Genomic DNA, 22,010 nt, shown 5'->3' with positions numbered 1-22,010 from the left:
CGAATGGAAGACTGCTCCATGGAAACCGCCCTCTCTTGCAGCCTGCATGTCATCTGTGCCAGACTTCAGTGCTCAAAGACACATTTACCTTTTTCCACAGGCTACTATGACACAACCCACATTTTTAGCCTTCGATCATGCTAGAACATGTTCAGTAATGATTTGTATGCAAGGAGGAGACCATGCTACATGTTACAAATCTAGGTGATTTCATTAGTGCTAGCTGCCATGTCCAGAGGAGACTTTCCAACTCTCACAAAAGGTTTCACCACACTCTACTGCCCTCTTTATTTGGGTTTTAAGACACCTGGTGTGATTTAAGCTCCGCTAATTTTCTAATCTGGGAATTAGTCATTGGAAACAATGACAAGACTTGTTCCTCGACATCACGAGTTTGCTCTTCAGCTGACTGAAGAACACCAATGATGACCTTATATTCATTCCTGTGATGAATAGCTGATTTGTTTCAGGGTGGGAATTAGCAAATACATTGCAGCAGAACTAATTCCTGCAAGTGTTGCACATAAAGTTTACATCAGACTGAATAAAGATATGCTGCCTTTTTATTAATGATAGAAGTCAAATAGTTGTTTGTTTAAATTAGTTTATATATTTACATTTAATGTTTGTATACGTTGTGCATACGAAACCAAATAAAATCATCTAGTTTTATTTGGTAAGTCCAATTTTTGTTGTTTACTTTAAATAAATGAAATAATAAAATGTTATGAAGACCACAATTAAACCATTCAATTTTTAAACATCAGTTGTAACAATTGCAATCAGAATATGCACACACAATTAATTTTATGATAGGTAAGACACACTCTAATTGCTATATGTGAAAACAGGTCAGGTGAAAGCAAAATGCAAGTGCAAAAACAAAAATTTAAAAATTCCACTAACATTATTCCCTCATTCTCACTCAGTGAAATGGTTACACACTCTTGGTTAGTAGCTTTAATTTTGAGGGTCTAACATGAATCATGTGTTAAAACGCTTTGCTCATTCAGTCAAAGTGAATCGCAGCCAAGCCTCAGGAGGGAAGGGTGGAGTAGAATCTTTCATTTCTTCCAAAATTATATTTGATTTACATTCTCCAGCTGGCCATCCATGTGATTGTGGAACATCAGTGCGTGTCCACACACACACAGTCACACAGCTGTCTCCTGAGCATTTCCCTGGTCAGCAGATGCGATCAGTTTTGTGCTTGTCAGCTGCTATGATGCAATGAAATGAGTAACATTGGGGAGACCTCCACGTGTGCTCTAAGGGGGAAAACCAAAAAGAAAAAAAAAAAAAGTAAATGTACTCTTAGTTATAGCAGTGTAGAAGTCTAAGGAAGAAGACCATTCTATAGAAAAAAGCTTCAGGTTCATTAGTTGACTTATTGCAGTCACAATCTGGGCTTAATCAAATTGTAACTATCACTGACAAAAACCTTTGGCAGTTTTTTTTTATACTTTTCTGGAGGAAACTTTAACATTTTTGAAAATTTTCCAAATAAGTCTACCTCATTACAAAATGTTCAGTTTCTTTGGTTCCTTTATACTTGGTCTTCAGAAATCTGCATGGTATTTTTGATTATTCTGTATAATTTGAGTGCTATTTATTTCCTTAAAAAAGTGTTTTATTTAAGGAAAATACTTTCTTGTGGTCAATCCACTGGCTCAGGTTGTGATGTAATAACTTGAAATTAACATTATGGCAACTATAGCTACTATAAATAACTAATTGTTAAATCAGTAAGTTAAAATGAAAAATTTAGAAGAATGTAAAATTTTAAGAAAAATATTATTATAAATATCATTAGCATCACTCTTCAAATCCATTAACAAATGTATTCAGATGTTTTCATGTATAAGATATGTAACTTTAACCAAACAATGTGAATTTATTTATTTAGAAGCAATATATACTTTTCTTTCCTGAGAAGTTGCATTTTTGAAGAATCAAGTTTTCTAACAGTTGTGTGATAACTTCTCACTGTCTACGTTTCAAGCATTTATCTATTAAAAAAAACAAAAAACTATTAAGTCTTCTCATGAAAAACTAAATGCTAAAGGCACATGAAGAGTTTTCAAAGGTCACATGACAGTTCATGTGGTGCAGTAACCTCAACAACAATCTCCAGTGAAAGTAGTGAGCTGACTGGAATGCAACCAGCCTGAGGGATTAGGAGTTTCTCTTTTATATATTTTGCTTCGATCAACATTTTCTTTATTCACCATGTAAAAGTAAATTCACAGGAAATGACAGCAAAATTAATTCAAACTAGTTAAAGAGTGATTAATTTGACTGCAACAACTGAGCCTTCCTACCATCAATAATTCATTTCAAAGAGATTATGCCTGAGTGCTTTTTGCTTTCCTTTCAGAACAATGGATAAAAAGTCCATATTTTACCTTTCAACCACTTCTCAGTTGGCACCAGATTGATGGTTAACCAAGAAACATCTCACCACTCAACTGTGAAAAAAGGCTGTTAGTCCCAGACATGAAATCCGATCTGCCCATCAAAATAGTCAGTCTCAGCCCTAAAGCTGTCCATTCTCTTTGAAAGACAGCTCATTTGTTTGTCTGGTTTCTCCCAGAGGAGACTGGCTGGAGAGTCTCGGCCTTCAGTCACTAAGATAATTAGGATGTCCGTTAGACACTTTCATGCGCCTCAGTGCAAAGAGGTGAGGTCATCAGGCACAAATATTATACCAGACATGTCGTTAAAATATTCTGATTTCAATGTATTCCCAATTACCTCAGACATGGTGTTAATTGTGACATTGATTAAAAGCACCATTTGCGCAGCTAATTATGTAATTATATAATTAAAAAACACAGTTTATTGTGATAATACATGCCATTCACAGTTCTAAAAAGGAAATCTTGATGTATTTTTTCCAGCAACATTGTATAATTTTACAGAACAATAAAGTAATGATGTCACATTCAGTTGTAATAAAAATGCTGTACAAATAAGACATGGCTTAAAGGAAATTTGATTTTGCAACTTAATGCTTTGAAATTGGGCCTCTGTCTCTTTAAAGAGTTCTTGCACTTTCCAACACGTTATAAAGCGAACATTCCTGTTAACCATCTACAAACGTTTATCGGAAAATTGGACTGAGAAAGTTTATATAATGAGCTCAGCAGATAAGCAATTCCACCAGTTGTTCTGAAGGAGTTTAGTGGAGGAGTAGATGTGCTCTCTGACGCTTTGAAACTCTGAGGAGGAGCTATGTCCTCAAAGGCAGCACTTAGTCCCACCAAGAGTTTTACAAACCCAAATGGCCATACCAAAAATTTCTCAAACATGCATGATTATACAGATATGTTCTTGATGAGAAGATACATTATAACATGATGTAAACCTAAAAAAAAAAATGCTATTTTATATATTCCAGACTCCATGTAGTTCTAATGACAAAGGAAAAAGCATCGATATGCAGACAAACTCCACCAGAGCAACGGTATTGCATACACACACCTTCACCAATTTTGTGTCACCTAAGAGGCCATATAGTAAAGGTTAGCATGTTATTTGTGGACATTAACCAATACCCAATCAACAGAAAAACAAATTGCTGGTTGTACGTACAAATTAGCACAGGATCCATAACTTTTAAACACTGATGAACTTATAGAGTGCTTTTTGGTACATTAAAATCATTTTACAACTATACGAGAGATCATCCAAATCTGCAGAAGACATATTTTAGAGCATCCTTTATGGTGGAAATATATGGGGGGGGAGCAATAGGACCCAGGGTGGGAGAAAATTACTGCAGGGAGTCATCAAAATGGTAGAGAGGATCATCATTTCTGACCTCTCCTCCATGGATTACGCACACTAAAAACCAACACACAAGCTGTAGCCAGAAACATTGCAGTCTTGTCTGGAATTCATTAAAATTCCTTTAATGTTTTATTTATTTAGACTGTGCTTCAGGGCAATAACAACATTTTTAGAGCTTGTTTTTGACCAAGTTCTAAGTTTTATTGCTGTTTATGAAATATTTTATTGTTGCAATAAGACCTTTGCATATCACACTGCTTTAATACTGCAACATTTTATTTTAAATTGGGCAAGAACTACAGTACCCCTGTATACACTTGTTGCTCTTAAAATTTACACATATATATATATATAAATTTTATTAAATCAATTTCCTTTATTTACAGTAGATCAGTAATCTCTCTTTCTAATTAAACTTAATTGATTGGATTGTCTCAGGTCCTTCGGCTAATTGTGATTTGAATTCATTTAACAACATTAGCAAGTATTGGCCAAGACAAATACAAACTGAATTTGTAATTGGATTTATAAATTGTGTGGAGTGTAACATTACAACAAGGTTCAGGTCACACCAAATATTTAGCTTTTATGTTTTTCTCAGCCCTGCCAAAAAAAATAACAAACAATATAAAAGACAAAAAGAAAATATTGCATTAAGAGTGCCTTGTGGTTCTGAGAAATCTGCCTTTTACCAGTACTATCTTTTTTTCCTTCTTCCCTTTTATTTTTAAGTACATGAAGAAGTGGAGTATTTAAGGAAACCCTGATGCACAAAACAGACAGCACATCCTGCTTGAAGCTATGGATTTGTGTCGAAGGCAGACATTTAGAGAAAAACAGCCATGCTGAACAGTCAGCAGTGAGCCTTGTAAAGTTTGGGTGTTACAGGATGCAATAAAACACAAATGGAAAAACTGTGTTCTGCATAACCAACTGGCTGACCTCGGTGAAGTGTGTAAAATTTATTTTCTTAGTCTAATAAACTTCTTTGGGATTAGTAGAGGAATGGGGAAAGTACCTTGAGCATCTAAGAAGATTTTTCAAGTGTTTGTACTTGCGTATCAATACCCCTTGAAGATTTTCATATTTTATCACACAACCTCAATGCGTGTAGAACCCCATTTCACTGCAATTACAGCTGTATGAATTTGGAGTAAGTCCTTCCTTGCCTTGCAGGCATATAGACTGGGATTTTCTTCTTTGCAATAAAATTCGAGCTTACTCCGACTGGAAGAAGAACATCAGTAAATAGCCATTTTTTAGTCCTGCCATATATATTTTTATTGAATGGGCAATTCTGACTTAAATGGGCTTTGATCTAAACCACTCAATTGAAACTCTGGCTGAATGTTTAGGTTAATTTTCATTTTCCTTTTCTCAAAATTCACCATTTTGAGAGGTGAATTTAACCACCAATGAAGGTTTTTGTTGTCTCTTTTGTTTTCTTCTAGGATCATCCTATTTTATTTCTCCACCTTTATCTGTATTTAAGAAAAACTTCCCTAATGAAGTTCCAGAAGTGTGACTACTTTATTTTAAAAACACAGATATTACACTCACCGTACTCTTCATTGAATATATTCAAAATTCCCCTTGCTATTTTTGAATTGAGTGAAAAATTGCAATAACAGAACAATATGTAATATTAATACTGAGAGGCCTAAAATACACATCACTTGAATTTGTGGTATTCCTTTTTCAAGGGGTTCATTTTACCTTTCGATAGAAGAGAAAAGAGAAAACCTGTGAAATTTTCTGAAACCACACAGATTCTTATAACAGACTGCCTCTGCCTCATAACCTTGAGTGAGCCAAATATTCCTAAATATGAATTGCCAAAGGCAGCAGACTCACCTAAATCATCACAGCAGACCTCCATGGAATCAGAGGAGCAGTCACTCAGGTCATCAAGTGTAGCATCTGTATCCTCACTGACCTGAGACCTGTAGCCAAACACAAGAACAGTTCAAACAACATATTATAAAATAAATCTATATTTAGCTTTCTTTATTCAAAGGCTAAGGAAGAGCTAAAATCAAATTTCAATCAAAAATTAATATATGAGCTCATCTTTCTAATTTAAAAAAGGTGAAATACTGCCCTCACCTGAACCTAAATGGAGCAACAGCAGCCATGTTGATTTTTCCTGGCTCGCTCCCTCTTCGTTTCATGTTAAACTTCTGGTAAGAATCTTTTGGTTTATTACCACGGAAATCTCCCACAAAACCTCCCAAGTCCTGGTTTGAGATGTTCCTCACTTCTCTTTGGAAGTGCTCCAGTCCAGCAGAAGAAGGACGTGATCTTTCATTCCCATTTGTCCCTTTGGTATAAAGGAAACTTCCTCGTTCTCGGTCTGGATAAAAGTTAGCTGAGTGCTTCGGTAAGGTGTCCCCCTCTTGCGCGTTGTCTAGACTCCTTAGACGACTCTTTCCAAAAGTCCAGTTCTTATTGGTGTTTCTCCTTAGCTGTAGGTCTCTCAAAGCCTTGTGTGTCAATACACTGTTTCGCAGATCCAATGTGTCTTTGGAACGTGGAACGTCTCGTTTTGCAATCTGAGGGCTGCTGTATGCCGAACATGTTCCGTTGCTTCGCTCTGTACCGACTGGGCCTCTGTTAGAATACATACCAATCTTTTGCTGCATTAGGTTAGCTTTTAAAACTTTACCTCTCACCAAGTCTGCAGGATCTGAGGAAACAGATGATGAAGAATATGCAAGTTGTCGTCTGGAGGCGAGCTGATACTGCACTGTGGGAAGGGGGAGGCTGCTGTACTGTTTGGAATCCATCTTTGGCAGAGGCATCATGGTCTGAGGTAAACGGAGACTTGAACTGACGCTTGCATCACTTTGGCTTTGGGATAAAACTTTGATGTTGGCTCCATTGTTCATGGTTAGTGGAAGTCACTGTATCACAGAAGAGAAATCTAAAAAAAGAAGAATTGAAATTGAATATGGACAGGAACAAACAACACAAAGTGCATCAGGAAACTGTAAAGGTCAATCTGATAACTATTGTGATTACTTAAGGAAAAACAACAATCATTTCTTATAGCATTAAAACAAGCAAGTGAAATTTGCTGCCTAACATTTTTGGAATATCTCACCATGCTTCATTCTCCATGGTGTTGTCATCCATTACAACTAAAGTGGAAAGCTATGGTTGTAGTCCCATCTTGAGGCAGTTAAAGGTGATAACAGCTTTAAAAACCATAAACTTTATGATTAAGCAAATTGCAGTAAAACAAGTATTGTATTTTATATATATTTCTTTGTAATATCCTTCTCACAGGTAATATAATTTGGAGCGAAGTAGGAAAGGAAAACATAAATGAAAACAGCTGAAGCCAAATCCCCACATGATTATGCTAACCACATTTGAGCTAGCATTAGCATCATAGCACAGCTAGCCCTTGCACAAAGTTAGAAAGTACTACTTTAAAGCAGCAGTTTTAAACCATTACTTTGAAATTAACTAACTAATGAAGACTTGTAGATTAGTTTTTGTTATGTGTCAACCATCTAAGCAGTTGTTTTATTATTGCTGAGTTTTTTGAGCTAGGTAGTGTGTCATCTGCAGTAAGCTCTAGTCCAATGCAGTCAGTTGTAGGGTAAGAAAACACATTGCCCTGCTTAAAATATATCTTTAAAATTTCATGCTGCATTCACTTTTCTGGTAGACTTGGTAGACTCTTGATGAAAAAAAAAGACATTTTCTTTTCTACAGAAGCAATCTTACTACTAATATTTTTAAATCAACTGTACAAATGTACAATTAATCAATCTGCTTGCAATTTCCTAAATAGGTGTTGGTACTTGGTTTTTATGTGTTTAATATAAAATCCTGTTAAAGACAAAGCCAACTGTTGAATATTGTTTAGGGTGTATCCAGTCCTGTTTAGTTTGCTTTAATTGAACTCTAGCTCCTTGGCCTAGAAATCTGTTTTATTTTGGGAAGTATAATGTGCAATCTAACTCTGATATGGACCAAAAAAATTAATTCTGTCCCACCTAAAAACCTGAGTTGGTTCAGTTCAAGTGAACTCAAGAGCATTCAAATGCATATGTGGATGCAACTGAAACTAACGCTAGAGTTTAGTAAGAGAAATATCTCGTGATCTTTCTACAACAACAAAAAAAAAATCAAATAAATCCTGCAACTGCTGAAATTTCTTACCATTTCATTTTTATTTACATTTTGGTAATGTGATGAACAGGTTTCTTCAAAGAGTTTGGCTTGTTTGACACAGTGCAGTATGAAAGTGAACCGCACCAGCTGAAAATGTAACAATTTTTACAATTTTACCAAGAAAAATTGGTAAAACCTTTCACCCACTTTGGGTGTGAAAACATGCTATCTGTAACCTGAACTCTTTGTAATAATTTGCTCTTAAGGGCTTTTCAGATTGTGTATTTAATGACTGAATGACAAAGGGGCTGGCACCTGTCCAGGGTGTACCCCGCCTCTCGCCAAAAACGTTCGCTGGAGATAGGCACCAGCACCCCTCCTGACCTCGCGAAGGAACAAGGGTGTAAAAAAATGGATGGATGGATGATGAAGGGGTATGGAGCTAAGAAACCATTAACACCCTCACTATTTTCTCTGTATTGGAGAGGCACTGCCTCTGGTCCAAACAGAGTTGGCATGACCTGAAAGGAGCATTTCCCCCCTGCAGAACATGCCAAGTGGTGTCAGTCTGCCACCAGTCTTCACAGCATGTTTCCCACTGGAGACGTGGACGTTGAACCAAGAATACATTAGGTAAAGCTGTTAAAACATATGGTGTCTTTTTAGATAAATAACAGAGCTTTGATTGATTTATGTTTGGATTTTTGCTGGCAACCTTTTATTTTAAGACTAAAATAAATTAAACTAGTTGTCCTCAGAAGGGGTTTATTTAACCCTCATGTAAATGACATAATAGTTTGTTTCCTTAGAACAACTCCAAGGATAGGCAAGTGAAGATTATATAAACATCATATGACTGAGGTTTCTGAGTTGAGGAACTTAAACTGGTGGCTAGTCTGGAATCCAGACATTTAAGCCTCTTGTACATGATATGATATTCCTTTTACCTTTGTCTGCTCTCTTTTCTTTTATTCACTTATGCTTGCATTCACTCAGTTGGTCATGTGGTTCAACAATGTCTCTGTGAAGCAGACATCCTGGAATGTGCAGCTGTTTCACTGCATTTAGTGCAGCATAAATCCTAAGTGAAAGCTCGCAGTCTTTGACAAACTGTAAAGCATAAATGGATGTCTCACTCCCAGTCATAATTACTGCACTATAGTCATTATAGCAAACCCACACAGATTTGTATAAATACTTGAGTTTGTCTTTAGGAGAAGCAAATAATCATTTTTCTGTTTAATCATTTTTCTTTTTCATTTAAATCAGAAATAAATAATTAGAATTACTATACAGTGATTTCCCCTGGGTGAACTTAACTTATAAGTAAAACATAGTTATCAAAATCTGAGTTAGTGAATTTTCAAATTATTTTTCCCTGATAAATATTTTTCCAGCTTTTAATTCATGTGGAAACATTCCAGCTGATGCCAATAACATCCCACTAGAGGAGACTACCAAGTAGTTCCAATTGGGTGCAATGTGTTTTGCTAACTGTTGTTGTGCTAACTTCAATTAGTTACACAATATAATAGCATTGCATTTCCCTCCAGATGGAAGAAAACATTCTGTGCTTTAAATTGCTGCCAGGAGGCAACACTTTCATGCTTTCTCCTTTTTTTATTTTATCCACAAAATGTATGTTGTCTAGATTTGCTGTTACAACCTTTTGAATAAATTTGGAATTTTAGCCTTTTTTTTCAAGAGTTAGTTTTGCATTCTTTCTTTTCATTCTGTTATGCACAGTTCTGAAATATCTCTCCTGCAAATGAGGAAAATTCAACTTTCAACTCAACCCAATTTAATAGCTACAAGCAAAAGTAATCAGTTTACTTCCCCTGATCAGTAGCCTTACTTTAGACACTTAAAAATAGTTAAAAACTGACATCTAATTTGCTAACTTTGCAGAATAATTTGAATTTGGATGTTTTCTTATGCTGCAAACGTAAGCAAAAACATCTAAGTTACTTTTACTATCCTACCTGATTTAATAATGGTCCAACATCAGTCAGTATTCCATGCAGAAACAAAGAAGAGGCAGCTGTATGTTGCAGTGGAGCCAACTTTCCTATACCAGCCAACCCACACTTCACAGTGGGATACAGCTTACAATAACACAATTTAGACCCACATGGAGCTTTAGAGAGGGTGGGGGTGGATCGATGTTAGGAGACAACAAGTGAGTGATGCTTCTAATGTTTCATCCAGTTTTTCCTCTTTTCTTCCTGCAGCCATTCACACATTTCATCCATTATGACCAGACAGATTATCATGACTCATATTTCAGTCTGTCTGGTGACATCATGCATAGTTTCCCCCTTGGTGCTCATGTTTCTGTCACAGCTTGAGTGTCACTTTGATCTCCTTTTTTTCTTTTACATACAGTGAGAGCATGGAGTCAATGCAAAGAGGAGCCCGAGCTGCTCTGTTTTCACCAACCATATAATCCGAGCCCTGGGGTGTTCAACCGAAGATACTTCTAAGAACTAGTAGCGTGTTGCCACAAAAATATTCTTACTGCGGCAAAATCTCAGAGAACTCTGGGCAGCAGGAAATCCAACAATGTAAACAAAACATTACAAATTCACTTGCTGATATAAGCTGATCATTCAGTAGGCTTTTGCTTCACCAAATGTTGCTTTATTTGGTGAAGATTGCTTCATGAAAGGCATTCAATGTTTTAATTGACATTTGTGTCTGACAACTTCCCTTGCAAGCTAACCTCAAAAGCATGTTGATATGATTCGGATGAGTGAAACATGAAAGACGGATAGAAAGAGTGAAATTAGGTTCTGCTGTACTGTTCTGCTGAGAGACTCATTGATCACCACAAAGATCATGCAATATCTGAAGCATCTTCACAGGCTCACAGGTTTCAAGCCCCTGCACAATTGCAAGCTCAGTTGTTCCAAAGTAAAAAAAAAACTCTCCAGATTGTAACGTTACCTTCTCCTCTGTAATGAATATTACAGACGAGAAGTGGAACTCATTGTCATGCCAGTAGTGATGAAAGCCATGACAAATATCCAGAATATTTTCTTCCACCTTTCAGTGTCCCATATGGTTGCACTTCCAATGGTCAAATTGAGGCATAGCAGTTAAAGGTCTTTTGTTCCTTAACCCTTCTTTCTCTTCTGGGTGTTGGGCTGCAGACAGCATCAGTAATATTGCAATGTTATTGCAATATTGCAACACCAATTTCATCCCTGCTCATATGATTTTAATTAGGAGTGTATCATCTACCGTATTTTCCGGACTAAATCAAAATCAAATTAAATTTTATTTGTATAGCACATTTCAGCAGCAAGGCATTTCAAAGTGCTTTACATCATATCAAACACAAAAACACAATGCAACATAGAATCAACAATCAAAACACGACATTAAGTCAGATTCCATCAATAAATTTGTAATTGATTACGTTTCAAATACAATCCTAAACAGGTGGGTTTTTGGTCGAGTTTGCATCCATAAAAGGTTTACCTGTTACACTCCTACTTGTGTTATATGGAACAAAATACCTATTGCTATTTTTATTCCCACTCACGCTCACAATCACACAGTTTAAACTGTAGAGCGCACCTCACTATAAGCTGCAGCCACAAATTTTTTTTTAAAAGAACTGGAAACGTACTTATATAAGCCGCACTGGGCTATAATCCGCTGGTATCTCTGCCGCTCTCGGTTGACCAAATCTGTTATAAAGGACCCATATGAACTTCTTCGTGTGGTTTCCATGACGAGAGGGTATGAGTTTGAAAACATTTTTCCGTCATGCCTGCTGCTAGCATGTGCCTGTTCTAAATGAAAATCAGCACTTTCTTCTTTGATTTCCAATTTTGACTTCCAATAATTCACTTCCTGCTAAAGAGCCCCCTGGCGGTTGAAGAAAAATCCACAGAAAAGCCGCACTGGGCTATAAGCCGCATGGTTCAAAGTGTGGGGAAAAAGTAGCGGCTTATAGTCCTAAAAATATGGTAACCAGCTAATTTAAAGCATAAAATAAAATCCTTTGTTCATGTTCTAACCAGGGTCCAAATACTATGAGGTTTCACCTTTTGCAAACTGTCAGCTTACTGTGAGATATACTGCAGTTTATTGATTGGCAAAGTCTAATTTTTGCAGGCATAAAAATGTAGCCCATAACCAAAAGATAACTTAGCTGAATATGCTGCTATCTAGTCTTAGAAGAGTTTTGATATTTTTTATGTATAGCACTAAGTCCTAGATTCTTCCTTTTCCCAATTACCTTATGCCCCAGCTTTGTCATAGAGAAATTCTGTAGGGAAAGCCATGGACTGATGGGACACCAGACTGATTAACAGCACACATATTTAGGAGGACATAAGAACAACGAAGGAAGACATGGCTCTTCTTATTTTGCAAAAAAATAAAAATAAAATAAAATAATTCCAACTGGGTGACATCTCTTAACTTGTTCTCTGTTTTGCTTTGAAACATGCATGTTTCTCAACTTCTTTGCATTTATTATTAATTGTTTTAAAAAAGAACAGTTTAAACATTTTATAAAGCTGTTACATTTCAGTGGTAAAAATAAGCCTTCTACATTTCTACCTTGTCCTCAGTGTTTTGCAGCTTGTTTGTAGCCTGACAAGTATAGATTTTAGTCAGATTTTCCCAGTCACATTGTGGCTCTGATGTCAATAATAGTCCTTCTCCCTCTCTTTTAGTCCATCATACATGCTAATAAAATTACAGCACTCTGCTAAGGCACTTATCCAAATTGTGTGTATCTGTTTACAACTGAAGAGATGTGCACTGTTAAACAATGTCTTCTTCCTTTATAGTTAAAGATTAAAATAACAACATGAATAATTAACACTGCAGGTTTTTTATTTTGGTATTTTTCTGGCATCCAAGATTAGAGTGGATTATTCTAATGACTGATTAAAGGGATTTACTATAAGTCACTTTAATTGATTGATTAATACCATTAAGCAATGCCATAAAATTCTTAAAATTGTGAGTCATGTTAGCACTTTGCAAATTCCTTAGGGGAAACTAGGCTAAAATAAGCTTTTTTCTAAATGGAGCAAAATTCACAGTAAATCTGATATTTATCACCAAAGTGTTCATTTGATTTCTAGGTAAAACTTTATTTGACGGGTTGTGAATAAGACTGTCATGACATAAACATGACATAACATCTGTCATGAACATGAGTAAATCTTCACTGATTAAACTTTAGCTTTAATAACATAAAGCTACATAATCTTTTAAAGTTTAATCAGTAATACTTTTATAACAAATTTATGTCAGATCATGATTTCTTGGTTAATGTCAAGTTGTCATAACAAAGACATTTTGAATAATGTAAACTTTGTCTTAAAAGTGTCATGATTTACCAAATGACACTTTATGACAACAGTCATAAATATTCATGAAGACGTACTCATGTTCATGACAGGTGTTATGTCATGTTTATGTCGATGTCATGACAGTCTTATTCACAACCCGTCAAATAAAGTGTTACCGTTTTCTACATGCGGCCAATAATTTGCATGAATAGGGACACATTAATTGCTCCTATAACTTTAACATAGAAAAATGCACTTTGAAGTTATTTGTATTTGTCTTTATTTGACAAATAAAGTATTGCTCAAGTCAACAGGTCCAAACATTTCTGGCTGGAGGTAACTGAGTTCTGAACCTCCTGCTGGTTTATATTGGCATATTTTGTATCCCTGGGAGCCATGTAGAAATATTTACATACAAATTCAATTGGTGCACCACTTCAGTCTTTGCTGTTAGACTTCTTGGATAAAGGCGATGTTGTTTATGCATGAATGGAATCACTTATTCTGTTTTAGGTCTTGCAGAAATGAGGTCTCTGCAACTCCAGTTTAGATGCAATGCACATTATGTACATAGGTTTTAAAATACTCAATTCCAAAGATCTAGCAGGAAAAACTATCCCAACTTTTAGACATCACTCTGCTGGAATATGTAAATGCTGGTTATTTCTGGACAGGCTAGATTTCACCTCAGAAAACTGTGTCAGTTGCATAAGAGCAGCATAGCCGCAGCATCAGGCTGTAGTTTACTTTAGGGATTTTAGATCCAACTTTATGAACCACTTGAAATTGCATGCTTATCTTTAAGGGTCCATCTTTTCTTTTGTTTTCAGGCTAGGTTAAATAATTTATGAGAGCACAACAAAGTTTTTAGCATCAGTATAAGATGGACTTACTGACCTTGATTAAAATAACTTTTACAACGACTTGTGCTCTAAAAGGAATGCTGGAGCTTAAAACAACTTGTGAAATTCTAACATTTAGGTATTCCATAATAAAATGTTTCACTGTAGGAAAGAGGAACATTTTAAAGTTTAATTCACCTATTGCTATTAAGTGTTAATGCTAAAACCTAATTGTAATGGTATGGTGTTAATTTGCTTATTTATTATGTCATAACAAAAATGCAATGTAACATCATTGCAGAAAGACGTATTCTGATTTTTTTTTTATCTATCATACAAGTTGGTAGCCTATATCTATTCTCAAGAACTAACAACAGTGTTGCATAGATGAAAAGGTGTTGCTCTTCTACAAGATAGACAAACTTTACTTTCAGATGTTGAGCTAAATGTTCCCAAGTTAAGCATGGGGTTTGTCTCGTCATCCTTTGTCTAATTTATGTTTTCAAAAGATCAATATCTTTTATGAGTTTTGATCAATGTCTGGTTTAGCTTTGTTTCACCTCTCCATTAAAATGTCAGCAGTCTAGTGAGGCACTGAAATTGCAACATGTGCCTTGATATGCACCAACATGTTCACATTTTTGTCAGACATTGTCAATTTGGCACTTTTATTACATTTAATGAAGACCAGTTTAGTTTTATTTTAATTGATTTCCTCTGATTGTCTTTCTACTTACCAATTTTATTCCAAATACAAGTCTTGATTGTTGCTGTTTACTCACACCAGATTCTAGTTTTCTAATTACCACATCTGCAATGAATCGGTTGTTTCTTTGCCTAGTACATTCTGTACCAGGTCTTTCACTCCCTTCTGGTAAATCTCTGAATTAGCATCAGGAAAACATAAACTCTAACATCAGAAACACAACTATGTAACAAAGGATTTTTTGTGAAAGACTCAAAAGTCACAATATTAGATATGCCTGTTCAGTTTCTTGTTGACATCAATATAGAACAAACCAATCAAATGACATCCAGATGTATGACAGCCAATTTACTGGTGTTCAAAGGTTTCTCTCCAAATGAAAAAAAGGATGGCTGTGGGTACTTCAGAAACAACTGATCTAATGTGATTTTCACACACAATCATTTCTTCGGTTTACAGAAAACGTATCTAGGGAGTGACAGTTGGGAGGATGAAAATGCCTCGTCTCCTCCTCCTCAAGGTTAGGAGGAGATAGGACAGACAGGATCAAAATGATACAAAGGCAACAGTAGCTCAAATAGCGATTTGCCATAACAAAGTTATCTGGAATACCATCTCTAAATGCATCCCAACTGTTGCCCATTTTAAAGCAGATGGTTTACAGCTCCAGATGTTTACTCTGACCGCAACCCTGCCAGCTACAAATAGAAAATGAAGGCTACAAAATGCCTGGGCTCATTAAACTTGGACAAAAAGAAGGAAAATAGTTGCTGTTTGAAAGAGTTTTCAGTTGCAACACTTAGATTGTCAGAATTTGTCATAAACAACATAAAGACACAGAATCATCCTGTCTTGTTAAGCATTAGGGGACCTGTGTGACACTTGTCACACAGGTGTCCTGTCACCAGAGTGACAAGACACAGTCTTGCCACAGAGAACTAATTATGTGTTCTCATAGTACCAAATGAGGATTTTTAAACTGCCATGGCCTGGTTAAGGTGTTTTGATAGCAAGTCTGTGGTGGCCTTCTAGGTTCCAAAACCAAACTTTTCCAATAAAGGCTGTAGGTGGCAACCTGTGGTCTGGTTCTTCACGTACTTCCAGCTTGATTGTTTGAAAAAAAAAAAAAACTTTATTTCTTGTAAAAATATAGACAAAACAATTACTAAAAAACTTCTTATAACTTAGTTGAAAATGAAAGTTAACTTAATCTGATGTTTCAAGTTCAAAAAGTGGTCAAAAAAGCCATTTTACAAAAACCTCCCGTCATCAGACCAGATATTTGCCAAACAAAAATCACACCTAACGTTTGGTCTAAAAGTTACCAAAGTACTCTACTATTCCACATATAAAAATTAAAAAGAAAAACTAAATTGATAGAAGTTACGATTTACAAAAATTCAACATAAATGGCTACAACACATATCCATCCCTCAGTGTCACAAAGTTCTGAAGATAGAACATCAGACCTCATTCAGTAGTTGTGGAATGGGAGATGTGGGTCATGGATTTACAGCTGTCAAATCTTCAGCAAAACTATAATGCCATTATGTCAATATGGACAAATATTTTTGAGTGCTTAACCTCCAATAATAATAATTTTGAATTTTCAATAAGGTATTACTTTCAAAAACCCAGAAGTGAAGCAGAAAGGTTTACCCCTGACATTTAGCCACAGCAGGCCTTGTATGACGGATTTGCCTCTAGCAACCTTTAGATTCAAAGATGAATCCATGTCCTTTACAATAAGGACACGGATTTTTACCCCACTCCCTTCTACTTCTGTTGTCTGTCATCCTAAACTTCATCTTTTTTTGTTATGTAATAGTTTCATATAAAATATGTATCAGCCTTTCTGTGGTCGGAACGCATGTCATTTTTGGTTTGTCAAGGGGGAACATGTCCACCAGTGGAGCGTGTCTGTGGATTAGATTTTCCAAACAAGACAAGCCACGTACACACAGTTGGATTCAGGACACAAACAGACGTGGCATTTACAAGAAGCAAAATTTGCCCTTTGAGTATGAGAACCCACGGCATTTTAAAGGCAGCTTCGTAACATCTCTGCACATACTAGTCGTTTAATGATTATGAAAATTACCTTCAGAAGAAATTTGAAATCAGACGTGGATTTTCTCCAAGTCTATATTGCTGTGTCTGAGTGAATGATGTAAGAGGATGCAAAGTGTCTACAAAGTGTCTGCAAATCCTGCGGGTCTAAATTTGTCTGGAACAGAATAGACAAGACAAAATTGTGCCTCAAGCAGCACATTTTGCTTTAACCACCAACTCTTTCACTGTACATGCTGATAGACCACAGAGAACTATTTATGTGTTCTCATACCTATAATTCAGAATGGCAATTGAAAGTTAAGTTCCAAAATGGAGCAAGTTGCACACATGATGGATCTGTTTTATTGGCACTGACATCACCCAACATTAGTGGTATTTCTTCTTGGTTGTGGATGGAATGCCAGCATTGAATTGAATTACTTTATGGTTCATATTATGTACATTAGTGGCTGCTTTAGCCATTTCTGGTTATTCAATATGTTTTTGGTGCATTGAAAGAAATGATAAAGATCAGATTGACATGGGAGTGGTTGATAGAGATTCTGTTTACTTAGCCTTCTAAAATGTCAGAGATTGTTTTGATTTTTTAACAAATGTGAACATATTGTTAGCCTACATGTTAAAAAAATGACTGTAAAGCAAATAACATTCACATCAGCCTTAGCAACATAACCTATACAAAAATTAAGATGGTGAATGTGGCAAACGGTTCATCTAAATGTTAGCATATTGTCTAGGGAGTTGTGTCAACCTGCACAATGATCAGGCAGGAAATTACTCAAAATTATTGAAAACAAAAGCTAAAACTGTCTTTTATGCTTTTATTTATAGTATCTATGTGACAAAACTGGTAAAAAAAAATTTTCCTTTTACGTGACACTTTGTCAAATTAATTTGTTCATTTCTTTACCCCGTCTGTACCCCACTCAAAGGTTGATAAAATTGTTACAAATATTTGTCCAGCATAGTTTAATCGTCGGTGATCTAAATAAGCTCGGAAATTTGCTGATTTTATTCTCCTTTTGCTAATTTTCTTTTCTGTTGACATCTTAGTTGTTTAGAGTTGACTTCTGGAGCATTTTCAATAGAAATAGTTTCTTAAGTAGACATAATGACAATAAGTAGTGAAATGCTAAAACAACACTATAAAGTAAAAATTTTCATTAAAATGCTTAAACAATAGCCAAATCTTTCTAAGAAGACACAGAAAACAGAACCAGTGCATTAGATCCTTAAACCAGCATATAGTGTGAATCAGCAAGCCTTTTCGGAAATTACTGAACACCTGATACCAGATCCCAGGAAGAACTATAGATGTTCTGCATAGAACAAAGAGTCAGCTTTACATCTTGTCCATGTCTTGTCTCCAGCAGGTTGAATCACACTCTGAGCCTGGTCCTGCCTGAGGTTACTTCCAGGAGTTTTACCTTTCCACTGTTTCACCGTGACAAAAGCAGCTAAAAATGTCACTTTTATATGAGGTAAAATTTGTTCAGTTGTCAGTGTTTTTATTTCTTAGCATTAACTATGTTTTTTAATTATTTCTATGATAGTTTTATAAAACTACATAACAGTTTGACTTTATTTTTTTCAGTGCACCTTGTTCAAAAATTGATGTTGAGCAAGCTAAGACAATAAGATTTTGCAGCCTACTACTGTGGACAAGACAAAAGGTTGAACAAGGCAATTTGTGTAATTATGCAATCTGTCTTATTGGCCATGTGTTAACTTTAAGCCTCCTACTTGACCGCATCTGTCCTTTGATGTTTGCAGTAGACATTTGAATTGTTAGAAGTGATGCATGGTTCAGTCTTTTGACACCTTTGTAAGAAAGTGTCAGGGAAAAACCCTCATGGTATAATTCACACATTAAAGCCAACATGTTTCCTTGTCATCAGTTACAAAAAAGGTGTGCATGTGTGAAACAAGCTTCAGAGTCATTTAGCTGTTTTTCATCACAGAAATCCACTCAATTAAAATTCATATTAACCTGTACTGCATTTACAGTAGCCAGATCTAATAATTAACTAATAAACTGTTATTTCTTAGAATTCACTTAGACATTCACACTCACCTGCAATGATGCTGACAAAACTTGGTGTGATGGAGTCAAGTGTGCATTCAGGTAAAATCATTTGAGTAATGAGCATTGCAGTCAAGTCTCCACCTCTCTGTCCTTCTGAAAAAAAACGTCTCTCTGATGGTGACACACCAAACAGCAGCTTCCAACTCCAGAGCATCTCAGCTTCTGTCCGATGTCTAGATCAAAGTGGGGCTGCTCTCTTCCTGCTTGCATAACAATACTCTAGACAGATCCCATGCTGCAGTTGCTGCATGTGCATCAGACCACTTTAGCCACAAGGCGCGCTCTCTGCCTTTTAAATGGACCTGGCATCGTTCCAGTCTACTTCCTTTAGAACAAAAGTGCTGAGCTAAAATTGGGCCGTATACCTGATGGAATTATTCAAACTGTCCTCTGCGGGGGTTTTTTTAAATACGTTTTTTCCCCTTTTTTCAAATCCCTGCCTCTTTAAAACGGTCACCAAAGCATTGCGGGCTGCGTATGCATCTTTTCCATCCTGAGTCACTGCCAGAGCCAGTGAACTGGATTAATTTGAATTGTCACTGCATGTTTGTAGCTGGCTGCCTACAGGGTACAGGCTGCCTCACCGCGAACCTCAGTGAGAATCTGGGCCAAATGGGAACAGATTCAGAGGTGTCAGTTCAGGAATAAAAGACTGACAGGAACTATGATGTGTTGAATTCACACTCATTTTCGTTAGATCTTCAAAGTAAGGATTACAATCTGTGACTAAGAGAATCTCCCTATGTGAGTGTTGTGGGTAAATATTATAAAATGACTCAACTTAGGAGAGAGTTTAAAGCAAGGACATGTGCTGGAACAAATTTATTGTGTGCCAGGAGCAACAAAATGACACATACAGTGGTGTGAAGATAAGCCAACGGGTGGTTTGTTGGTGTGACATGATCTAGTTTAAGCTCAATCGAGAAATTTGTGCTTTTGGCTAAATCTCTTTGCAGGATGACTAAAGTCTGTGGAGTCTGTCGCAATTTGAAAATAATCACTTTACTTCTGAGAGGACATAGAGAGGATTACAGAAAAAAGTGATATTCAGAAACATGAAAATTATCTGCACACCCTTAACATTGTTTCTATTTGACCTTGGAATTCAAATTCTTTCCCTTATCATTAGAGCTAATGCACAGGCCACAGCTAAATCACTGCATAATTAAAGGGGCTCAGATAAGTAATCAGCAGGTCTGAAGGGAGGTACGAACTGAACAAGTGAAGTGATAAGAAATCTCTGATACGTCACTGTTCTCTCTGCATACTAACTGTGTTTTTCATGCTCCGATGCTCGGGTGTTTTGTTTTGGTTAATAACCCCTGTCGTCTTTTGCATCAACAGCACAAGTGACACACACCAAAATAGAGAGAGCTGGAGGAGTCAGTATATAGGGTGTGTCTCAGCACCAATAAAATCTAATCTTAGGCCACATCTGACCTCTACTGACTAATTTATGTAACTGCATTCTTGGTCCACTGGCCAGCAGAGGAGGAGGAGTCAAACAGAGCCGTAAACATTAAACTATCTGAAGCAGACAAACAGGAAGGGTCATTCTCTGCAAACATCCATACAATGAAAACAACCATCTTAGTTCCTTAATTATGTTCAATCCAAATATCATCTATGACTAAATGAGTCATATTTTACAGATTGTTAGAACTAAAGATATAACACTTTTTTCCATGGTACCTGACTTTTCTGAGGAAAGACTCAAAATGCCAAGGAACAGAAATAGAATGTGAACTGAACTTCTATTTAAGTTTTGAAAGCAAGATATACGTTAAATGAGTATGCCTGTCTATTCTGTACTATTCCAACAGAAAAAGTGAAGAATAAATTTGACGAAACGGATTTTGACTATAAAGAGCCACATTTCCCACTTAATGCTGCTAACTTAAAAAATTCTCCAAAACATTCTGCTAAATCTGATGCAACATCTCCATTTTGAAGAATTTGTCAATGCAATTTTTAACAAAGAAAGCACAATAGCTGCAGCAGAACATTAAGCATGTGTTGATCACACTACAACCCATTCACGTTCCCTACATGTGAAGTCATCTCACCTCTTCCAGCTCCTCATCCTCACCTGGTGACTTGGCAACGTTTTAGTAAAAAGTGCTTCCAAAAGCAGACTCATTCGTAGAGAACTTCTGGCGTAAATTTAGGACAATTGTTGCAAAAAAAAAGGGAGCTAAGTTACTCCATAAAACTCGACTGATCATCCGGCATTCTTCATTGATTGATGGACCAAAGCCCACATTCGTTCCTGCCTCTTTTCTTGTTTTGCCTCCAGTCTTATCCTTTTCTAGGGGATTATTCAGCTCAGTGTCTCTGACTCGACCTCTCTCTCCCACTTGTGTCGTTCTTTGTCATGAGGGCAATCACATGCACGCATACTCTACAACCAAGCAAGGCGGATGTCCACAGAGCAGAGACAGGGGGCTAGTGTTGGCCATCGCAGGCTATAAATAGGCGTCTTGAGTTCATCATTGTCTCTTCCTATGATGGTGAAGAGCCTGGAGGGCTCAGAGAAGGAGGAAGACACACCAAACAGCATCCTTCTCTGCCAACTATCCCTCCTCATCGTCATTTTCGTTGGAGGATAACTCATCATACACTTTGATTTTACTGAGTGACAAAGTAAAACGAGAAAAATAATCCAAGAGACAGATTCTATTCTTTCTTTTTTGTTTGGAAAAAAAGGGGGGCAATGAAATGATGAAAGGTCACATGTGCAATGCTTCCAATAAGAAGAGAATGATGGTGAAAGCCTGTGTGCACTGTTGTTGAATGTCACAGTGCAGAAGATCACCAGCAAAATGCCTGAAATGCTTTTCATACTGAAGTAGTTCATTTTCTTCCTCATTTGCTGCATTTGCAGCAAATGCAGCTCACTTGGCAGAATTGGTTTTATACTTCTTACACTAGAAAAGAAAAACACATTCATATCAACATTCCTTAATTTATTGTTAGAAGCATATTATACCTAGCATATTATTATTTCAGGAATGGACTTCAGACCTTGCTTTTGAGGGTTATAATCCTAAATATTTTAGCTATTGTTT

At 36.4% G+C, this 22,010-nt stretch overlaps 1 protein-coding gene across 10 annotated transcripts in view; it reads right to left on the bottom strand.

Annotated features, from left to right (window-relative positions):
* Positions 1 to 21,341, bottom strand: part of LOC102222612 (neuron navigator 1-like) — a 63,052-nt gene extending 41,711 nt beyond the window's left edge. For 4 of the 10 annotated variants that reach the window (XM_023324804.1, XM_023324806.1, XM_023324807.1 and 1 more), the window contains exons 1-3: positions 18,931 to 19,392; positions 5,899 to 6,715; positions 5,647 to 5,735 (exon numbers count right to left, since the gene is read on the bottom strand). In XM_023324804.1, the coding sequence (XP_023180572.1) occupies positions 5,647 to 5,735; positions 5,899 to 6,680 (871 nt within the window). In that variant the 5' untranslated portion in view covers positions 6,681 to 6,715; positions 18,931 to 19,392. Of the gene's footprint in view, positions 1 to 5,646; positions 5,736 to 5,898; positions 6,716 to 18,930; positions 19,395 to 21,008 lie in introns of those variants that run through there. The other 6 variants (XM_023324808.1, XM_023324809.1, XM_023324812.1 and 3 more) reach the window with 4 other exon arrangements.
* Positions 21,342 to 22,010: the final 669 nt, after the last annotated feature.

Source organism: Xiphophorus maculatus, chromosome 20 (genome assembly GCF_002775205.1).
Source record: "Xiphophorus maculatus strain JP 163 A chromosome 20, X_maculatus-5.0-male, whole genome shotgun sequence".
Taxonomy (NCBI): Eukaryota; Metazoa; Chordata; class Actinopteri; order Cyprinodontiformes; family Poeciliidae; genus Xiphophorus; species Xiphophorus maculatus.
This window is presented reverse-complemented; position numbering and strand designations above follow the sequence as displayed.